General features: G+C 39.8%; 1 protein-coding gene across 1 annotated transcript; it reads left to right on the plus strand.

Annotated features, from left to right (window-relative positions):
- Positions 1 to 615: 615 nt before the first annotated feature.
- LOC107194019 lies at positions 616 to 23,393 on the plus strand. The gene is made up of 5 exons (XM_015583576.1): positions 616 to 1,359; positions 2,545 to 2,592; positions 19,969 to 20,103; positions 21,673 to 22,127; positions 22,225 to 23,393. Exons 1-5 carry the CDS (start codon positions 1,081 to 1,083, stop codon positions 23,018 to 23,020), a joined length of 1,713 nt encoding a protein of 570 aa, XP_015439062.1. The 5' UTR covers positions 616 to 1,080; the 3' UTR covers positions 23,021 to 23,393.
- The last annotated feature ends 212 nt before the right edge of the window (positions 23,394 to 23,605 follow it).

Consider the following 23,605-nt stretch of genomic DNA (forward strand, 5'->3'; position numbering starts at 1 on the left):
CGATTTTTTTATCTTGAGTGAATTTGCTCACTGCAATCGTAAGTCATTAATCTTTAAACAGAAAAACGTATTCAAAATGATTTTACGATGAATTACATTACTGTGTTTGTAAAAATCAATAGAAAAAAACAAGAAATTCTAAAAGAATGATTTGCTAGGTAACATGTAGATTATAATTTTTAATCATTAATTTATTCATTATTCTTCATTGTTTCTACTTATTCCTTCACTTTATACGATATAACCCTAATTTTTGTTTTGATGTCGTTAATGTGAAATATACAAATTATGTATCGCGTGTAAAGAACTGTTAGGTTTCTCCACCAATAAGAAACGATCACGGGAAATCACGAATCACTGTGAAAAATCATCGTGATTGGGAACGAACGTGATCGAATCACGAATCATTTATTTCAGTACCTGAAATAAATTTACCAATTGGTAGGAGATCTTTCTCTTACGCCACTTTTTCTCCTAACGGAAGCCGAGTTTGCTCGTAAGGGTACATGGGAGTATCCCCTTAAGATTCGGCGGAGTAGAAAGGCGCATGTGCAACGCGCTATTCTCTATGGCTGGGGGTTTCAGTGTTTCGCCGTCGCGAAGGCCCGAGGCGGCCACGCGCAGTCGGAGCGGTTTCCGTTGTTGTCAGTTTGACGCGCAGTGCTGTGCTGTGTGTGTCGAACCAGCGTGAGTGATGTTTCGGATCCCTGGATTTGTGCAAGAACCGTTTTTCTCGTACACGACGAATTCCATGAAACACTACGTGTCATTTCGCGCATGACGGAATTACCCATACGTCACGTTTTATCGATGATCGCCCGACGTTTCGGCTCGTGGAAAAACAAGTGAAACCGGTGGCAGAACAAAACAGGGGGTTTTGGGGGGGCATCGTTGAATCATTTCTGATCCGTCAACGGCTGCATTGCTCCTGTCAAGTTTTCGCGGGATGCACGGAATCATCGAGCTGTTTTACGTGGTCTAGCTTCCGGGTTTGCAACGCCTGGAAAGGTACTAACCTCGTTTCGCGCACTTTTTTTGTTGTTGTTGCAAACGATCCACGGCTAGGATTCTTTCATCATCATGGTCGATGCTCCGAAAGTGGAGTTCGCTCTTGGCAGCGAGGTGTCACTGGAACATTTCTTCAAAAGCAGCTTCGCACGATCATTCGTCACAAATTGCCGCGATTCGAAGTCGTTGGACTACGAGCTACTCGACAACACGATCGCCGAGGAGCCGGAATCATATGGGAACGCCGGCAACAATAATTTCTTCTCACTCGTGAACTTCGGGAATGTAACAACGGCACTGGACAACCGGGTTTCCGGCAAGGGCAACTCGAATCCGTGGCAAAAGATCGAGGTAAATATAAAGAGAATTTCTATGGCGATTGATTCCCAGGCATTTGAATCGTTGTGTACATCTCGAATGATTCGTACCGTTACCGGTTAAGTGACTTGTGATTCGTGCGGGTAAATATTATTCGAGTAACGAGTCTACATTAAAATGTCACTTTAATAATTGTTGTGTACACTCGGAGCAGTTCGACGACCTTTTTCACGGATATTTCGATTTCGGGGCAACAGCGCGATTAGGCTCATTCCACGCGAAATCGGACACTTTTTGGAGCACCATTTCGGATTTTATTCATATTTGGATATGTTGTAGTCGTTAGCGATATATAAACATATCTTGACGGATTTTTGAAAATTTGAAAAATTGTTGATTCTACTAATGTTTGAAATTTAGGGTCAACTATTTTTCAATAAATCATTACTATTGAATTAACAAACTGATCGAAATGAGCTTTGTGGGTACTTACAGTGGAGACATAAGAGTTCTAAATAAAAATTATTTCGGTTAAAAAAAATGTTTTTTAACTATTTATTTTGCAATTGTTTTAAATAAATGCCCTGTTTTTATACCGGGGAACTATTTAAAATTTTGAAAAAAAGGAGGATATAGACCAATTTGTCCTCTTTATGGACATATGTTCAAAAATATGGACACTTTAAAATTGGCCGTATGAAAATTCATTTAAGTGAACACTGCGGCGATTTACACTGAGTCGACCGATATACGTTTCTTTTCACGTACATTCTTAACATTCTTCCGTGGATAGAATTTTTTATAATAGACTAATTAGGTATATTTTATAATTGCATTAAACACACCGACAATTCTATCGTATATTCATCCCCATTTACTTTTTAACATATCCCTGTATTTATTTAAAATTATTTATTTACATTTCCTAACGGATGTTCCATTAACAACATTCCAACGTTAAGTTTCGCCGGTTTAAAAACGACCGACTCTATAAATCAATACAGGGTTTCGTTAGACCGTAGAATTTCATTGCCCGTTCGCAACGGGACATTTTTTTGCCAGTGTGCGCAAGTGTGTCAACGATTCCTCTAAAGACAAAAAAGGCCCCGCGAAAAAGAGAAAAGAAATAGCTCCATATACAGAAAACTATTCCCGCAAAACCTTGGTTACCAATTTACGATCGGTTAAACCATTTTTCTTTTCGTTTGCTTTCCCCAGGCGGTCCAGTCCACCGCGGACGTCAATGAATTGGAGAAGTTGCGAAAGGTAAGTTTCCCATCGTCGAATATATTCTCGGCATTAAATGCTCCGTTTCCACGCGAATAACTCGTCGGGTCGTTTACGTGGTGGGATTCCTTGGATATTTCCTGATACGTTCGCCGAATGTGGTGGCCCCGAGAGGGTTTAAACGGTACATTTAAATAAGCAGGGCTTTAGCCCGCACATGCGCAATAAATCAACCGTTCGGCCAAGGGGGCAGGATTAGAGGCGCTATTCGAACGGCTGGCGCGGTCGTTACGTTTTTCTGACCGATTGACCGACCCTTTGTCCATGATGGTTTCGCGAAATTATTCGTTACGTGTATTGTTCCCTCCACTCTTTGGCTAACCTGTCATCGATACCCTCCGAAACACCGGGTATGTACGGGTATTAAGTGAACTTACACTGAAAATAACCTGTCCGAATAATTTCGTGAGCCACCGTCGCGGCAGTCGGGTCAGTACAGTTATTTTGACACTTCTCCTGTCGCGGGAGACTGTTGTTCGATATTTTCCACGAAATCCTCCGTATTTTCTCCGTTTATTATCGTCGTTATTACGCTTTATATAACCACCAGGGAATCTTTCTTGGCTCGATACAACCGTTTCGACGTCGAACTTTTCGTCGATCTTACCGATCTCTGAGATCGATTTCTGAACGATTTGGGGGGGGGGGAACCAAGATGTTTTCATGATACTTCCGAATTTTCTCCGTTTATTATCGTCATTATTACGGTTTATATAACCACCAGGGGAGCTTTCTTTGTTCGATACGATCGTTTCAACGTCGACCTTAACGATTTCTGAACGATTTGGGTGGGAACCAAGATATTTTCTTCGTGGATCGAGTTTATTTTTATCGTTGATTATGTAAAGATTCTCGCTGGAATGGTCACCTGAGGGGAACCGATATGATGTAATTGTCCACGACCGAAGAAGGTGATTACTTGTATCGGTTCCGATCTCGGTTTTCATGTTTCCTCGAATATCGTTTCCGTTCTCCCGTCACGGTGACAGGTTTCAACCACAGAAATTAAGTGTTCTGATTTTTGTTTTCTTCTTTCAATTTTGTTTCTCTTGTTCGTAATAATTAGGGTTTCGCAAGAACGAAGTTCCACGTAGGGTCGATCCTGAAACGCGATATTGTAAATTCCTTTCACTTTGTACGATGACTTATCGCCGACAGGCGCTGTTGTTGTTTATCCCGGTTGCACAAAGAAAATGATAACCGCATGTTGCTTGGTTTTTCGACCTTCGCGAGCATTCTTGCGAGACCACGAACGTACAACGTTCAAGCGTTATTAAGTGGTTGGTATTTAACATGCAAATAGAAATGATTATCGTGTGAATTTTTTTTATATTCTTCGTTCTCTTAGATCCTATATTTTTAAATTGCTTCTGTACAGTTCGTTGATACTTCACGCGTGATGAAATGTATAATTTTCTGTAGCAAAAAATCTGGAGGTATTTATTTTTAACGTCAAATAAATATCAGTGAATAAATGAACGAATAAGAATTTTTTTGGTTTCATTTTTCGATAAAAATGATTCTTTTGGTATTTGTTAATATTTTTCTTTTAACGACGAATGAATGAAGGAATAAGAATTTCTATCTGGTTTTGTTTTTCGATAAAACTGGTTAACTGGGGCAACAGACGGGTTCGATCCGTTACTGTATTTATAGAATTGTATACACAAAATCTTGGGTCGTTGGAATGCACGGAACTTTTAATTCTCGTTTCTTTTTTTCGTTCGTTCGTTCTGTCGGTTCGTGACGGTATTAAAAATAAAGCTGTGGAACTGGGTCGTAAACCTTGTACCTGTATTTATACCTGCACTTATTGGTACTGATTTCTGAAAAGAAACATTACAGGTATTAGGGGGATATATTGGAATCCTCCTATAACGGATTCGGGGAATTATATGTATACAATATATATCAGGCTGGTCTTACCTGGCTTATTCAACTGTACTCTCGTGAACCAAACTCGTAAAACAACAGAAAATCTATCTGTGAAACTACTTTGATCGTCATTCGAAATTAAATAAAACATTAGTTATTCAATTAAATAGAACATTAAGATTCTTAAATTACCGCCAGAACTAACTATGATAAACGTATATCCATTTCCATCACATAGATAAATATGACAAATTTTTGAAAATATACAAATTTATAAATTAAGTACCATTGTCATTGTCATATTGCAGTAAAAGTTCCTAAATTAAACAGAACATTATTCTTAAATTAATACTAGAAGTAACTAGGATAAACTTAGGTATATCTATTTCCACCGCATTGATAAACATGATTAAGTTTTGAAAATATACAAATCTATAAATAAACTACCTTTGTCACTTTCATATCGCAGCAAAAGTTGTAAAAGAAAATACAGTATTAACCAGACGTGTTGATTGCTTTGGTACTTCTAGCGTTAAATAAGGAATTAACAATGTCCGACAAGTAATAGGAACAATTAACGTGTCCCAATGAAATGGCAATAATCTCTGTTGTGCCCTCAAGGAACCATAATAAACTACCACTCATAAATACTTGCCCTCTCATCGAAGAAAGGTTCCTTCGGTTTTCATTATAAATTTCATTTTGGGAACTTTCAATGAATAACCATGAATTTTGCTCTCCTTTATGGCATTTATTGTGAGGGTAACCAGTTCTTCTCGATTGAATTTTCAACGATACTTACGTATAAATATCGCGTCGAGGGGTCAACCGGCTAGCTCGGTGATTTCAATGCGTGGCGCATCGCTTCGCGATACCACCGAACCGAATGCACTTCCAGAAAATGTCGATACGATACGGGACACATGTTGCACTCGTCGTATGTGTACAATTCGGGCAAGTTATAAAAATATTACAATATTATAATAATAAATATTTCAATATTACAATAATATAATATTGTAATAATAAATATTACAATAATACAATAATACAATATTATAATAATAACTATTACAATATTACAATAATACAGTATTATAATAATCAAAACTTTTTTGAAACTTTGATTAAAGTAACAAAAACTCGCACTGTATACATATGTATAAATTCACTCCGGACAACCAGCGCACTTCTTCTTGGACGAGTCTCGAACAACGTAAACGTATTTCTTAACTTGAATAAACCTCTAATTGTAAGTTGATTTTAATAAAGCGTTGCACTCATTTTTCACTCAGAATCCAACACGTGCTTAAAAAAATGGGTCTCATATTCGGCTACTTTACTCTTTAACGTCCTGATTACCAAATATATAAATTATTCTAATTATTAACGAAGTACCAATAACACTGTCACAAATCGCAAATATTAAATAAAATAAAAACAAACCAATCATTTATTAATATCATATACATATATTATAGGAACGGAAAACTAAGAGTTTCGGAAAAGTATAAATTATCTATGTTTATTTAATCTGTCAGAATAGAGGTATTTCGATTTGCTAAATAACCGTGAATATTTTGGTTATCCACAGAAGGGTTTGAAAAGGAAAGAGCCGTCTCGTCGATCGCGGGTAGGTTTTATTTCAGCGGAAGTTCGCTCGAGCCCCTTCCGTAATTATCAGTCGTGGAACACTACTGGCAGCTTTGTGCCTTTTTGTCTTCCCCACATACGAATGCACATTGCGTGTTCCCCGAACCCGTGTGCTGACCCGAGGAAACACTAACATTTCTGTGCCTCTATATGTGTATGTATCGTTGTTTCCTTTTTCCGTGACGTGTGTCACACACCATCCTGCTGTTTTTCGATTCGTGGCCGACAGGATGTGCCTACGACGTCGGTGTACACACACACGTGTAAGTGTGTGTTGCACCGACCAAAATCACTTGGCCGTTTCCTCTTCTCGTGAAATCCCCCTTTTGAAAGCGTCCCAACAATGACGGGGCCAGCCGAGAATAAGGTGGCCTCTTCGCCTCGCTTCGAAAGTTTCGGAGTCCTTTTCGTTGACTTGTGATTTCTCCTACGATCTTGTTGTGATGTTATTCTGCTATGGAAACTGGAGGAAATTGGGCAGAATGAGTTGACGCTTTTTGAAAAAAAAAAAAAAAATATGGTTCTTTATGGGGGTGAGACAGGTGAATTCTCGTTATTTCGTTTGTTGTTTATTGTGAACTAGTGAACACTTATCTTGTTCGATTTGGAACAGAAACGGGGCGAGTTCAAGCCTTTCATTACGAGTATACACTGCGTGACATAATTACAAAATCACCTTAAAGTTTTCAATCCTTATGTATTGTGGTCATAGTGTCCTAGTTTGATTTTTTTTTCCATGCCATCCTAATCTCCGTAAAAAAATCTATAACTACCTAATTTTTTATGAAAAGGTTTTTTTCGTAACTATATAAGAACCTAAAGCAGATAAATAAATAATATGATATAGTAAGTTATTTCATACTTTTTAAACTCTTCGTCACTCACTTTTTCAGTTAATAAACCATTCTTTTTATGTCGGGGTTTTTAAAAATTTTTTATTTAATTTTATTGGTTATAACAACTATTCAGAATAATGATTCTTCAGAACTGTTTTAGTCGGAATTTTTATAAAACTGTTTGAAATAATTATTTTCAGAACCGTTTCAAACCCTGCTCGAAATCCACGGAACGATCGCGTCGGAGACGGGAGTAAATCGCTCTGGTATTACGAAATTCCGAAAGTGGAATAATAAAAATTGTATTTCCGCGTTCTTTGTGTCGACTTTGTCACTCGTTTCCATTCTCATTGCGGACGTGTTGTCGCGGGACGATTTTAACCGAACAGTTTGAAATTTTCAGGCATTACGCCGCAAAAGGTCTGTACGGGTGGTTTCTCTTGCGGAGAAAAATTCGAAAGTAGCATTTATCGAAATTGTATAGCACCCAATGTTCACGAATTCTATGGAATCGAAATATCTTATTTCGTTCCTTTATACTGGCGGTAATGGTATATCTTTCTTTTATTTTCTCTGTTCGAAAAGTTCGATTTGTTTCGAAATAATCTTACAAAATACGAGAAATTTGTTAGATGAATTCAAAGATATAACTAAATTATGTAATTTTGGATAAATCATATATTGAGATACGAACACTTATTCTGACTCAGAGAGTGATGTATTACAATAGTTATACTTAATTTGGTAAAAAAATGTTTCGTCAGTATTCAGTTGACAAGAAATTGCAATGGTAAATATCGATAAAAAACTTTTTATTCAATGAAAACTCAAGATCACCGAAAATTTTTTGAAAGAATCTGTATATTTTTTTACGGGCCATTTGAAGCATCTTTGTATTCTTTTAAAATAATTATTAAGGTATTTAGATCGAAAATTTATCAGTTTAGAAGTTATGATTTTTATTCCCAAGTCAAATATACTCGACACACTACGATTTCGCAAATATAAAAAATACTAAAAATAGAATTCGAATCGACCATCGTCAGACGTTGATTCTCCACCCTCTTCCACGCGAGCTATAAATGCGCGAGCATCGTCGGAAAGACCACTCGTCGCCGTTTCATCCGCAACGACCCGATAATTCCGTTCACGGTCGCCGCACATATCGAAACGATCGAACGACGCCCTCGAAACCGGTCTCTATCGACACTCGAAACGATTTCCTGCTCCCAGGGAATTGCCAGTGAATTATCGTTGGGAATAAAACCACGCCGATATTGGTATTTCATGTCTAACTGTAAATTTTTATTTGATATCGAGTAATATCGAAGATACACATAGCCATTAAAAACAATCGACACCCCCTCGATAATTGCACGAAAGTCTCGGTATCTGTTTGATACTCTACAAAAGTATAAATGTACACCACCGACCATAAACATTAGGATACTAATCGAATAGGAAGTAAATATAATAAAATCTTACGAAATTGTTGGAAGTTTGAAACAAGTATTTTTTGTAGGGCCTTAAAACTCGATGGACAATATTTATTTAAATATAAGGTAACAGAAGTGGTTGAAAATATATGATTTTTTTTAAACCTCACCATGTAGATCATAGATGTAATAATACTTAGGAATGACAGTGTATGTTTGATACTTCACGAAAGTATCGATACCAATATAATTATAAACAAGTCAGGAATTTCTGTATTCATAAAGTACTTGAAAAATTCGATTCCTGTTGTTCGTGGTATCGATATATGTATACTCGGTTGCTGTAGAATTGATACTGATTGGTGTCGGTCCAAGATGCGTCGGTATTGAATTCTGATACCGAGTACCACAGATTTCCGTACATATTCATATTTCCCATTGGGTATTTAGGTATCGAATCGTTCGAATATCGTCGATACTCGTCGTATCAGTTCCATCACTACAGTGAACAGAATGTGCCACAATTATTTTCGACCAGTTTCACCTCCAGGCATATAGGTTCAAGTCGCGGCGGGCCCCCGCTAGGAAGAGGACTCGATATCCGTGGATTATGGGCAATTTTCTCAAGCCGTGGGGGGATCTTTGATCATGTCGAGGCGAAAGCGTGGCTGCACCACGATGAGAAAGGTGCTCGCACACAGTATGGATCTACACACGCCTATAATTCCCAGCGTACACGCACGGTAACGACGCGTTTTGCAACGAGCCTTAGAGCCCTGGCCTGGTGGTTCTTTGGATACAACGTCGCGTTGTCGCGCAGGTTATAATTTGTCGTGTACGACCCGTACTCTCGGGGACGTTCATTATTCCAGAGCCGTGGACAACTAGGTAACCTTTTTCGCTACCGCCTCTATCCACGGTACTCGTTAATGAAGAAACCGCCAATCAAACTCTTCCGGTTCGCCAGGGTTAGTACCCTGGCGAGGAAGCGCCTTCTTGCGGACCTCGTGCCAAGCTATAAAGACATTGAGCTCCGTTCATTGTTCTTTAAACTGTTCGAGTTAGTTGAACTTTTTTTATTTTTTAATATTCAGATCTATCTACCAATCGCAGCGCTTAGGAACTCGGTCGGCAGATTTTTCGTTAATATCTGTTTAACGAAGCCTCGGACAACATTTTCGCCGAGGAAAAACTTGTTTCAAATCACCTCACGAACATTTCTGTTATACCCTGTACATCAGCCTCATACTTTTGAAGTAACGATTTAAGGGATCTAGGCGTTAAAGGGTTAAAGTTAATTGTTGTTTGTGTACATCTGAGTTTCGGAAAATCGTGCGCGAGATAAATGCATAAAATTCGCGGTCCACTAATAAATCCTGACGAACAATGAAAGGTAAAATAGAAAAAACGAGATTCGATCTTGTGAACAGTCTGGTGCGGGCATAATAGAGAAGTCTTTATCTCGGCCCAAACGGTGCACGGCGATAAAACGGCCAGGTGAGAGACAGAGGGAAATACAGAGAGATTAGATTATTAAACACGTGTCCTGCGGGTTGAGGAACGAGGTGAAGAACAGGAGAGGTCGTTTTCCCACGCTTCCCGTCGAATCCACCTTCGACGATGAAACAGAAAAGAGGAGGAAAAAAAAAGGGCGGCTGGAATTTCGCCGCCGCCGCCCGCGATTCTAATTCCTTCTGCATCTTTCGCCATCGACCTGGCATCGTGGATATACACCACGGGAACCCACTGCCCACGAGAGTGTACCTTTCACAATGTCTACCGGGTGATCGTATTTAAAACGGGTCGACACGTTTGTCGTTCAATTGGTTCAACGCTCGTACACTAACGAGGACACTCTGCTGCCTCTAGGGGAAATAGGAATGTAGGGTTAAGGGTCTGCTACCGTTTGAAAAATTTATTTCAAATACTGAATTTCAGTGGGTGAAAAAAGTATTCGTACACTCTTCAAAATAGAACAACTCTATTGAAAATTGGACCAAGTGACTTGAGTTTCTTTGTGAAGTTAGAAGGATAAGTTTACTAAATCATGTGTTAAAAAAATGTTAAAAAAGATGGTATTGATCGGTGACGGTCACCGATGACCTACACGCGGCGGTGAATGTCGTCTGGGTCCAGTCCTCATCCGAACACCGCTCGTCCGCACGATCCAAATTTAATCGGAATTGCGCAATCTGTTGCTGGAAGAAAGTGCCTCTCGCCGCTTCTCGGATGTGGGAGGTATACTGGGAACGATTTGTCGCGGTTCTGGGCATCTGGGGTAATTACAGGTGACCCGCCGGGAGGATCGCGGTCGTGTTGATATTTTCGTTGTTTGCGATTCAAATTCCGAGTCGAATTCGAACTCAAATTCTAATTCAAATTCCAATTAGTATTGAAATTCAAGTTCTAATTTAAATTCAAGTTTTAATTCAAATTCAAGTTCTAATCCACGTCGTCTCCGACCTTCTGAGATAATTACCCTTGACCTATCGGAGTATCGCAATTGTTTTTATATTTTCGTTATTTGCACCGTTCGTTATGGATAACGAGTTACGTGCATTGTACTGTTCTTTTTTTCTCTAAACTACAATAGACCCTTCCCTCCCCATCAGATGGGGATCTGTGTTCTACGAGTGACCTAGATCATACGTATGAGTTGTTCTTTTTCTTTTTTATTTAATTTAGTGTAAGTTCATTTGTATAATACGAGTAGAAAGTACTCTTGCAAATATTCCACTTTATTGATTCGGGTCCCGTTCATTCTTGCGCCCGATTCGACGACGCAATATTCTAGCTCGTCGACGGCGTACTTTACAATCTGATATTCAATATTAGGATCATTGGACCGTGGAAGTTCTTGGCGTGTGATATTACATACAGTCGTAGCGATCTATCTGCATGACGTCGAGTAGCAGTTAAGCTTCGCGAGCGATCTCATTCTCGTGAGATCAGGAAATGACAAGGAAGGTGAATCCTGACGGTTATTCGGGTCGCGTACAGGAGATCGGATGTTTCGAATACTTGTTCTGTTTCGGAATTCGAATTTCAAATGAAATTCAAATTGAACTTCGAGTTTTAATTTAAGTTCCAAGTCGCATTCAAATTCAAGTTCGAATTCAAGTTCTAATTCAAATTCAAATTAAATCTTTAAGTTGTAAAATTTAAATTCCAGTTCTAATTCGCATTCGAATTCGGATCCTGAAAATAAAGTCGAAGTCAAATTACGATTTAGTTTCAAATACAGAGAGGTCAATCTCATATGTAGCTTGAAATTCAACTACCAAACTAGATTCAAATACAAAGTTAGTATAGACAAATTAACGAAAAAAAATACAACAGTTGTAAACCAACAAATTCTGTTCTGCGAGAAGGTCGCACGAAATTCGATTCCAGAGTTACACGATGAAATACATATTCACTAAAGTTTCATGTACAGTCAACTTTAACGTCTCCGTTTTAAATAAGGAGCTAGATTCGAACCAAGGTAGCCACCACTATTGAGATCTGATTACCCAGTGTCTTTCTTCTGCACACACGTGTACGACGGCGATTAACTGCGAGGGCATCCGGTAACAAAGTGAACGGTTGGTAAACTTAGCATCGACTCGACTTATCGTCAGCATTAATTTATCGACTCTCTGTAACATTCCACGAATTCGAAAACATTCAAAAGAAATATGACTGTCAAAGGGTTAACATTGAAACATGCTAAAATATAAGATTTCTAGGGTCGAAATACACGGAAATATTTCGCTGGACGATTTTTTTTCTTTGCGTACGAATCTCGCTCGATCCCACCGGCGACGAATTTACAAAACCCCAGAAGCAAAGATGAGGCAGAAAAGAGGCTGTGGAATCTAATTTCGTCCCTAGTTCGGCCTTGAGCGTCTACGACATCCCTAACATTCCGCGTGTTCCTCGAAAGTCGCCCGATTCGTAGAGAAGCAGCAAGCAGAGAGCAGCCACTCTTCCTTCCGCCGCTGCTCATCGCTCCCACGGACAGAGGAGCCCGCGCAGTCCGTTTCAATTGCGGTCTCCCGCATCTTTCCTGTCCGCTTTTCTCACCGTCCCATCCCTTCATTTCTCTTAGTTCGTCCCTCGAATTCCATCGTTCGTCACAGAGACTCGCGGATTTTTGTGCATTCATTGCATACACACGATCTTCGAGAACGAAGTTACAGCTGAACGTTTGTAGCCCTGTTCCCCTTTAGCAATCGTATAATTTCGAATACAAACAATTCATTCGAAGATATCGAATACTTCCAAGAATTCGAATAATTTGAATAGTACGAAGTATTTGAATACTAGATATTCGTCAATTTCTAGATCTTTTCGTTTAGACGTAATCGAGTTCGGGCTCGCTGAAACAAAAGCCCATAAAAATTGTTTCTCTCGCAACGGCGAACCTGTCGATAATCATTCCTGACACAGTCACGTCCCGGGACTCTACAATACCTCATTCTTTCGAGCAATTTTCGATCATTTATCGCAGCGTGAAATCCCTCGAATCCAGGGTTTGCAAACAAAACCAGTTTCACCGTTTCTCTCACGACACCTTCTCCTCGGTTTATTCTTAATTGTTCTAATAACGAAAAAGTAGGAAAGAGATAGAGAGAGAAAAGACGAAGAGTTGCACACCCTGTGAGAGCATCTTTTGATATTTCTGGACTTAATTGTTTAACGCGAAATATTGTCGAAATCGTTTCCTCCCTTCACTTTCTTTTTAATTATCGCACTGACGGGGACCGCGCCGATCGGTTTGTTAACGTTAATTAACTGATTAGAGGGAACAAACGAGTTACGCCTTAATTACTCCTACTGAGATCACATTCACACAGATAAGAGATGTTCTTCTTGTTTCTGTGTGTCATTTAGAAAAATCATTCTCACGGTTTACATCCGGCATTCTTGTCCCCCTCACCCCCACTATTGTCTAATACAGAGATGTCGCTCGATTTTCGCACTATTTACCTGTTATTTGTGTCTCATGCCACACAGCTCATCTTCCCGTCCCAAGAACCCATCCTTCTGTGACGCGTGTCAGCCAGGGACTTAAACTGGTATTGATTTTAATACCGATATTATGCCATCAAAGCTATACCAAAACCGATATATTTTTTTAACACATCATTCAGTAAACTAATCCTTCTAGTTACACAAAGAAATTCAAGTCACTTGGTCTAATTTTGAAAGATTTGCTCTGTTTTAAAGGGTGTACGAATACTTTATTGACCCACTGTATTTGTTTAGACGAAAAAAAGTACCTTATTCGTCGGATAAATTTGTTTTTAAAGGGATTCGAGTGCACGATCTAGGCACGAGGGATCGTTGCATCGGAACAACGCTCGCGTAAAATGTAACTTCCGCGGACAATAAGATGTAGCGACAACGCGTACGTTGAATGTTAATCGCCGGGACGATGAATCACAAATCGTCGGTGTCGCTACCATGAATTTCACGCCGTAATGAATGACAAATAATCGTCAATAAGCAAAACATAACTCAATAAAATTTTTCGAAAAAATTCATATAAATTTCACTTTTACGTGGGATCTGCCGAACCTTTTAAGAAATCTCGGACGTAATTTCAGTTTGGTAAATTAATATACAATAATTTTAATTTCCATAAAGATCCACAATGGTCTGATGATAACGCTTTCCAAGCTGAAAACACTTTCTTTTCTTGGAGGAATTTCTTTCATCGCGGAGGAAGTAGCTAGGCGCCTCTGAATCGGAACTTCTGGCTCTTGTTTCCATTTAAACGGACAAGAAAAAGTCGTGAAAAAACTATGGCGGAATACAAGGGAGCAGTTGGATTAATAGACGGGCGGAGAAGACGCTTTGATCTTCCCAGATGTAGATCGCTCGAGTCGCTGAACCAATTATATGGTCTCTCGTTAATTGGATCCATCAGACGCAAATGACGTTGATTAGATCTTGGATCGAAAGTGAACACAAGTTTTGTAAAAGAGTAATAAGAATATTAATAATAATAATAATAATCGTTCCACGTGAAAACGGACACGTTTCGGAGCACCATTTTGAATTTTGTTCAAATTTGAATATGTTGTAGTCTTTAGCGATATATAAACTTATATGGAAGGATTTTTGAAAATTTTTTAAATTGTTGATTTTACAGCTGTTTGAAATTTAGAATTTGAATTAGCTGTGAAAACACGCATTTTTTACTTTTCAAAAAAAGTGTTCCCAATATCGTCCCCCCCTAGTTGTACTGCTTAAATATCTTTGAGTGTGTTGAACTAAATTTTACAGTTCACTTTTGTATGTTTACAAAATGTTTTGTTTATGAACGCATAATAACGTTTTTATTAAGTAAAAACAGAACAAATTTTCTTAATACTATGCAAAACATTTATTTCAGAAAATTCTTTTCAAAAGGATACTTTTTAAACATTTTTCATGTAACCATATTTAAACGGAACAATATACATATATCGATAAGCATTATCGATATTGAAACCAATATCGCACATCTTTAATAGGGGCGCGTCGTATCATCCGGTCGGGTTGGAAATCAGAAACACGATACGATACAGGGACAGAATGAAGTTATAAAGGAGAACGACGAAAAGAGGGGAGGGGGGGAATGGCCTCAGGAGGAAGGAAGACAAATGCATTAAGGGGTGATACCAAAATGGCGCCCCGCCGCCAAATTTATTTTTGGTGCATTCCAGTCAAACCGAACGCAGAAAGAGAGAAAGAGAGGGAAAACTAACACGCAGACGATGTTTCGCTAGGAAGATCCGGCCGGGTTTATCTTGTTGGAATACTCGAATCGCTTCTTTTTATTTCGTTTTCCACCTCTTCCCCCCCCCCTATTCTCCGCCCTTCGCCGTGTGTGCTCTCTTTCCATTTCCGCTGGGGAATACGCGCGTGTGCTCGGATACGTCCGTTCGACAGAGTTGGGCACTATCTACAGAAAAAATCATTTAACACGTTAAACGCTGAGGCAATTTTACATTACCTTCCCATTGGAGTAAATACATCTTGTTATAAAAAAATGTTTCAAAGCCGACCAACAATATATAAGCTTTCTGTAAGAAGTAAAATTATTTATTTTGTTAAAATTATAATAGAAATGTAGTCTAATTTTTTAGCGATATTAATGAATACAATACAACGGTCATTTTAATAGGGTTTGTTGAAAAATCTCAAATAGGAATAAGATTTTCCATTAGAATCATATATACAAAATGTTGTTACTTTTGTCGTACAACTTCTAGCACCTTTCATCCCAAAATTCGTCTGGTATCGTCGTCGTAAATGGTTCTTGTGTGAAACGTTCTTGTGAAACGGCTGATAAGCGTCCTAACAAAAGTACATATGTACACGGTCTTGATTTGCCGAGTTTATCGCTGCTCCCCGAAGTCCTTGAAGACCTCCATCCAGCCATCAGAATTTCTTAAAAGGTCATATGATTTCGTAACTTCGCTGTTTTCTCGGAGAGACAACGCGTGATCCATTCTCAGGTCAACTAACAAGCTAACCTATAAAAACTGTGTAACCGATAGAGCGTGGCGGCCATCTTGTTTCCGTAATACGAATCGCAAAAAGACGAATCGTCATTAGAATGGGTGAAAGAAATTCACCTGGGTTCGAGTTTCGATAATATTTCTTCTGCTTTTTTTTCTGTCTTCTACAACATAATCATTACTAGACTGCAGATGTTTATTTAATAAAAAAATAATAAATAAAATATTAAATAAAATTATTATCTATAGTTACCTATATAATTAAATTTACGAATACTTTTGACACCGACTGTATACGTCGCACTCATCGAGTCATTACAGTACTTACGTGGAGACAGACGGTGTGAACGGCGAAACAAGCCACGTGGTTACAGTACACGAGCACTCAGAGGCGGTATCGTCGCGTGCACACGGATTTTGCCCAGGGAATCGTCGCCGTGTTTTTGCCCCAGGTGAAACGGTACAGTTAAGTAACGACAGAGATTTCTGCGTACGGTTTCCACGGGGCTGACCTCCGTCCGTCAGGTTTCTTGTACCTGTGTTGCAGCGAAGGGGGAATTTCTACGGAAAGCTGAAATTTTTAGCGGGGGTCCCAAGCGGATGGGGTTCCGCATGGTCGGTCAGCTTGAACCGTCCACCGGCTGAATACTATCGTGACGTCACTCGCTACGGTCACTGCCTGAATTATTCAGTATTCCTTCGTTTCCACTTGTATATACACCGTGGCCTGGGCTCTTTGTGCTAATGGTCGTCATCATGGTGACTGTCGAAGGAAAGTTTAAAATGCATATATTTTTCATAGTCGGACCAAAAGTAGGTACTTAGTGGACGAATGAACTCTAGTAACCTACGTTTTTCTATTTTTTTTTTGTTCGTTATGGTGGATGTAGAAGATTTCCTGATCGAAACGTTCAGGGACTTCATTCACTTTCATTGCCCAAATAGTGTCATGGTTAGATTCAAGTAGCAGTTGACCATGCTGGATCACACCCATTGCACAACCCGTGTCCTATTGCTCATTGTTATAGTTGCAGGCTGATTTGAATATAACAATGGCGTGCTATTATCGTTGTACTGCGATCCATTCGACGAATAGCAGCGAAACTATTTAAGGGCTCCGTTCGATTTCGAATGAAACACAAAATCTCTCGGAACTGTACGAAACTAAAATTTTATTTTTGGGATCATTCCACGCGAAATTGAACAGTTTTTTGAGTAACATTTCGAATTTTGTTGACACTCGGATATGTTGTAGACTTGATTTTACAACAAATGTTTATGTCGAGTATACTCGTCATAGCTTAAAAATAATTAAGCAAACAACTGCACGTTTTCAAAATGAAACGAAACACTTGAAAGGTCACCTAGATAGAACATGACGCCTTGAAGACGGCTTAAAGATGCCTCAGACGTAAAGTAGACGTAAAATGGGCGTCTTTAAGGCGTCATCTGCTATGTGGGCATTGATCGTCGCCCATGATAGTCATTTAATTTTTTTTCTTTTTTTTTTTAGTATACTTGCTATTTAAATGATCGAATCATAGAAATCTGACGGTGCATCGATCAGAGAATCGAACCTGTGGATTACTCTCGAGGAGGCGTGCGCAGCACGCAAGGAACAACAATAACGCGAGCACTTACGGGTTATAATTATGAAATTAATAGAGCGAACGCAGCGAGCGGCGCAGATCTAAGCAGCGTTGAATCGGTTACTTCAACGGGTGTGAAGTGGCCGCTAATGAAATCTGTAATACATCATAATTGTGCAAACGGAGGCCTGATTCTGATCCTCCAGATATACCATCACGAGAAACGGATTCCGTATTTCCGTGCGTTAACCCGTTCACTGTCTCTGTCGACTGTACAGAACATCAACTTTATCGATGGGTCACTACCCAGATAGCACATGACGCTTTGAAGACGGCTTAAAGACGTCTTACAAGGGAAGGCACGGAAGTGTCCCCCTCCGGTTTTGATGAGACTTCGTATGTCTGTTAAGCAGTCAAAAATAAGGGATGCGTATTTTTGTTTTATCACCTGAGACGCGACTTTAAGGGGTTATGCCACGCAGTGTATAGATTCTTTAAGGTAGCTTCCGCGTTTGGTGTCGTATCTAGCCGGGGCCTCATATGGGGTTTTGTACTTTTTATCAATTTTACCAACTTAATTTAAATATTTCATATTTTTAATTACTGCAAAGTACTTAAATGCAGAAATTTTCCAAATAAGTGGACAAAAATTTCCTTACTGTAAAAAAATTGTATTTTTTGTTTTTAACTTTTAAGAAAAAATTGCAAAATTTGTCGAACAAATCAAAGGAAAACAAGTGACGGTAACGTAGATATGTATTACCAAACGCATTGAATCCTAAGTTTGCATACTTCGTCCACCGAAACCACATTTTTTTAAACGTGCTGTAATCGCGCGCTGGCCGCGTGTGTCAGGGACACATTTCCGTCCGCTATTTTAATAATGGCCCGCGATATAATACAAGCTGGAAACACGATGACGGCGACCGATTCGAACGATGAACGCACGATTCTTTCGACATCTCTCCGCGTCCTGGCTTCGTTATCAAGCATGGCCCATCGCCGGATATCTCGCAACCCGTACCGTATTTTTCCCGCCATTGTATGGAAATGTCAGAAACCTCGTGTTTCTTCGAGGAGGGGGGGGGGGATTCTTTTATGCCCTGCGTCTTTTACGACGAGCATCAAAAAGAAAAGAGGTGGAATGCAAATGTTCCATCATGAGCCGAACAAGAGGAAGGGGCAGACACCCTCTTTCGATCGCGTGTTGGGTATTGTTCGATCGCACGCTCCGAAATGGGCGACGATTAGTAATTCGTGGATAGGCTGTTCGATGGTTAATTGTTTGTTCGATAATGGCCTCGTGACTGGAATAACTAAAACACGCCACCAGTGACCGATTCGGCCCCGTTGTCTATTCGAGACGCGTCCATTGGGATGCGCGATAGGTTGTCCAAAATGGCGGCCATTACAAGTTTACACGAACGCACGAGAATTAGCGATGCGCGATATTTATCGATAACTGTATATCACGATATAACGTTATTTTTTTATCGATATTTTAGAAACTAATAATTACAACCCAGATAGTACATGACGCCTATTTTACGGCTCAGCTGGCAGACTCAAGCACTGATTGGGATCGGGGTTTTTCGTTATTATCTCGTTAACAAAGCCCCGGATAACATTTTTGCTAAGGAAAAACTTGTCCCGAATCACCTAACGAGTGATCCATTTCAGGGACCCAGAACACTTTTGTTACACCCTGTATAAGTATGTATCAGAATTTTCACTTCAATCAGAGATTAGGTAACGCACACCGGCGAAAACGACCGCTGAAAAACGAACAAAATTATTCGGTAAAAGTAAGAATATCATTCGAGGCTAATAGAAAAGGCGAGCCGATGGTTGTTGTACAATAAACAGCCGTACGCTCTGCTAACGACGGTTCTGTGTTCACTCCACCGTGTGAAAATCTCCTACGCAAGGTGAAACCTTGTATTAACGCGTGCACACCGTACAGACGTGGCTCTCTTTCCTCCTTTAAAAATAATCATTGCATTCAGGAAAGTTGCACCAGAAACCAAGACGATTCTCCCAGCGGCCGTAAACGCGCCGGCACGAAGATTTCAATTCCTGAGGGGGGGCGTTAAATCATCGAGTCTTCCGCATGTCATCTTTTAATTCACCTATCGATGCTTTTAGAAATTTTTGAATGTTTATAATTACCGTTCGTTACATCGCATTAATAGAAGTACAGCAAATCCTGGACGAGTGTCTGAATTAAGTATTTGTAAACTAATGGTCATAATGGTGGATAAATAATAATTACCAGATTGCGTATCCAGTCACAGATTGTGATTTACTATTAAGAAGAATTTACCGCTAGAAAGATTAAGTGTCGATAGTAATATGGATGAATAAATAGAATGTAATTACGAAGCTGTTATTTCGAAAGACTGTAGTTTCTGTTCGCTATATAGCGTGAATAGGAATAATCGTTGTAACGGTTATGTCTCTTTGTGTGTTGCAGCAATGCCAGTCATTGATTGAGGAGAACCGACGATTGCAGGACGCGTTAACGCTGAATCGGACGCCCCACACGCGGATGATCGACAACGTAGTGATGCAGACACAGATCGAAACTCTGCAATGGCAGCTGAAACAGGTTCGTGTGTAATCGCGGCTAATGATCATTTAACGGTGACTGAGTCACACGGGGAAACTGGAATAATGCCCTCGACCAGATTACCTTGTTCCGATTATTTAATCCTCTCCGATAGACACCGAAAAATTTTTGCGCCCAGATATAACCGTTTTCTTGATTATATTCCCAACTTACGTCATCGTACGAAGGATTCTTTGAGAGGAAATCCCATTTATGGGGCGCCGTTTGACATTCGGTGGCGCTTAAAATGTTGCTCGTCCAAAAAATAAATCGAAACTGCAAATTTTTACCTACTTAATCCTCATTATTTTTTTAGAAAAAATATTTTCTCATCCAATCGCTCGCGCAGGTAGTATTCTGTCATTGAGGATTAATTTCTCGTTAAAATTGTTGTGTCTTTAGGTTTTCCCATCACTTAAAAGTTGTTCGTCCAATAATAAACCGAAAATCTGATAATTTTTGCATATTGATCTGCACTTTTTTTTTTTTGAAAAATATTTTTCCATCGAATCACTCGAGCAGATAATATTCCATCGTTACGTCGGTTTCTTGTTCAATCGTTCGTGTCTCTTGAGGTTTTCCCCGATCGATTATGCGTATGGCGTCTGGGACGCGAAGATTAATAACACCATCCATTTAACGTGTTTCCTCATTTGCGTTAATTAATTTAACGAAGTATCCTCTCCTTGTACGGTGGTTCCGGTTGGACGACCAGGGACAGCCTCGAAGGCCTGCGATTTTTTTTTTCTTCTTTCCTTTCGGCCGCAAAATACTTTCACTATCTTCGGTACAAACTGCTTCTTTAATGTGACTAATACCGAACGGAATGAGGTCTTGTCTGTGCTACAGTCTGGCCGACAAAGGTCACGTGCACTGAACACGGTTTTACTTGCAACATTTAAATCTGTTTAACCCTTAACTTCGTCACAGAAACGAATTTGAATTTTTCTTTCACTGTCACCGCCTGCTGGCGAATTTCGGAAACTCTAAGCGTTTGAATACCTTCAACTGAAAGTAAGTTGTAAACTATTTCCGAAACAATAACAAAATATAACTTTCAGTTGGTTATTAAAAGTGTCGTGGAATAGTCGTCGGATTATTCATCTCTGAGACGAGTCGTTTGTAGTTAAGAGTTAATTCCTCGAAATTTTTATTCTCCATTCTTGGATCAGACATCGTTCTTCTTTCACTGGACGTTCTGGACCGCCCTGTAGGTAGAACCATAACAATTCCTACTACTTGAATCTAGCTCCTGAGTCACTGAAGTATATGCTTCAATGATTCTAGCTGTTTTATGTCCTACCAAATTAAACAGGATGTCCTGTAAAAAAAATAAAATAAACGTATAAGAGCAATTTGTTTTTACTATCCAAAGAAAAGGGATAGAGGTTAGATAAGGGATAGGAACAGAGAACCGATTCTCAACACTTCGTTTGAGTGCACTCGAACGAGCTTTCATAAAGTTGATCTGAGTTTTAGGGAGCTAAAACGGTTGCGCTAGGGTTAGGGGGCACAGATTAGAAGAGAAGCATGATCATCTAATCATTTTTCCATCGTTCGAAATTACAGACAGAGGCGAACAGCCAGATGTACCGCTGCCTGATGGAGCAGGTGGTGCGTTTCTTGGATCGAGCCCGTAAAAGCTTGGATATTCTTCACGAGAAGAGTACTCTTAAGGACAAGGGTTCGAGCGCAAGGGTGCCCCGTAGTCGAAGCGTTCACACGGTCCACGGTGACTCTTCACCGCACCGTGGAGTCTCGATGTCCACTTCGTCGTCCTCCTCGGACTCGTCTCGATTCACCAGAGCGAAGTCCGTCACCCAGATCTCACCGTGTACCACCGGTTACCGCGAGTTCACCTGGTCCGTGTTACGCAGGAACGACCCGGTACATTGTACCCCACCGCGCAACAAGTCGCAGGATCTCAACAAAACCCACGAAGGTGTCGTGTACAAAAGGCCAAAACAGCTGGAGTTAGATCCGAACGAGATACCACCGGAGAAACTGTCCCAGGAAGCATTCAGGTATGAACACTCTTAGCCTTCACTTGGCCTCTATTGACGACTGTTATTCGGTACGTCGAAAGGTATATTGACACTGTTTTTGTATTAATTGTTCCAGGTTAATGAGAACCGTTCAGTCGTTGTTAGCCATGAGAGAACCTGACTTGGCGAGGATAGCGTCGGTGGACAACAGTGAATCCTCTCCTTCGCCGGTAGATCACCTGCGGCATAATAATAATCATCACAATGAGGTATCATTGCCCCTACAGAATAGTAGTTTCGTGAATTCTACGACATTACAGGAGGCTGTCAGTTACACACGGCGTCGCAGTTGCGACCGTGGGAATGAGACAAGAGTTACAGACAGCGACAGCAGAATGTGCTTCATCAAATCGTCGTCGCACGTTGTCGAGGCTGACAGGAGCCTGCAGAATCTTCTTCCGGGTGTCCGGAGATCCATAGACGCCACCTCGCTCAATTCCGGAAGCAGCAAAACTACCGAAGAAGAGGATTGCCTTCAAATTATTAACCCTCTTAACGGGTCACTGCCAGAGCATGATGGTACGTTCATGTTCACGCCGACTTCGACGCCAAACAAATGCACCAGGAAAGTCGAGAAGAGGAAGGAGAGATATTCCAAATCGAAGCCAGCTGCTAGTGTAAGCAGCGTGGAGGACGAGAGTGGTTTTTCTTCTATGAGCTCCTTTCAAGAGATTGGTTTACCCAGTGCCCTGCCGATCTCTCCCATCAGAGGTTGTCATACAGAGATCGGTCTACCTGAAGTACCATTGGAAAAAGCAAGACATCGCAGATGGTCCTCCACTCCAATTGAAATTAAAGCTCTCCTGAAACAGCATCGAAGTAGCTTTACATCTTCACAGACAACAGCTGAATCCCTGAGCGTTTGGGTTTGAGCGACTAACATGTGAATTAATTTCTGAACAGAAATAACCAGTGAATGTATTGGATACATTGATATTCAAAGAATCAGTGATTGAATGTTGAATGCGACCGAGTGTTGATGCAATGTAAGTTTTGTAAATATCTTCTTCAAGGTACTGCCTATCCACTCTGCATTTTGTTTGCTTTATGTCAAGAGCATTTAGAAAGAAAAGATTATGCGTCTAAACCATGCTTTAAGTCAGAATGTCTTTTGTTGTTCATATTTTGACATGAACTTTGTAAACACGCTGACAAAAATAATGTAGGAAACGAATTTGTTCAGAGCTTCGTTAGGAAATCAATGTGTATGCGAGTGTAGTGAATATCTTCTAAATAGAATAGAAAAAGAAGTACACAATTAATGTTAGTTAGGTGCAAAACATTTTGTACAGTTTGTGTTAAGTATTTACATTATAGAAACAAGTGACAATCATTAAAAATCATAAATAGTATTCAATTGTGCTATAAGATCTTAAGCATGCTGCAATAAGATTCGTACTATAATTTGAAACTGTTTTTTTGTAAGTTAACATTTGACATTTAAAGATAATTTTCAA

This window comes from Dufourea novaeangliae, unplaced genomic scaffold, assembly GCF_001272555.1.
Source record: "Dufourea novaeangliae isolate 0120121106 unplaced genomic scaffold, ASM127255v1 scaffold21, whole genome shotgun sequence".
NCBI lineage: Eukaryota > Metazoa > Arthropoda > Insecta > Hymenoptera > Halictidae > Dufourea > Dufourea novaeangliae.

Excerpts from the sequence above, each read along its gene's own strand:
- LOC107194019 (XM_015583576.1), top strand. The coding sequence starts at position 1,081 with ATGGTCGATGCTCCGAAAGTGGAGTTCGCTCTTGGCAGCGAGGTGTCA. Across the intron at positions 20,104-21,672 it reads TGCAATGGCAGCTGAAACAG|ACAGAGGCGAACAGCCAGAT; the intron begins GTTCGTGTGTAA and ends TCGAAATTACAG. Across the intron at positions 22,128-22,224 it reads CTGTCCCAGGAAGCATTCAG|GTTAATGAGAACCGTTCAGT; the intron begins GTATGAACACTC and ends TAATTGTTCCAG.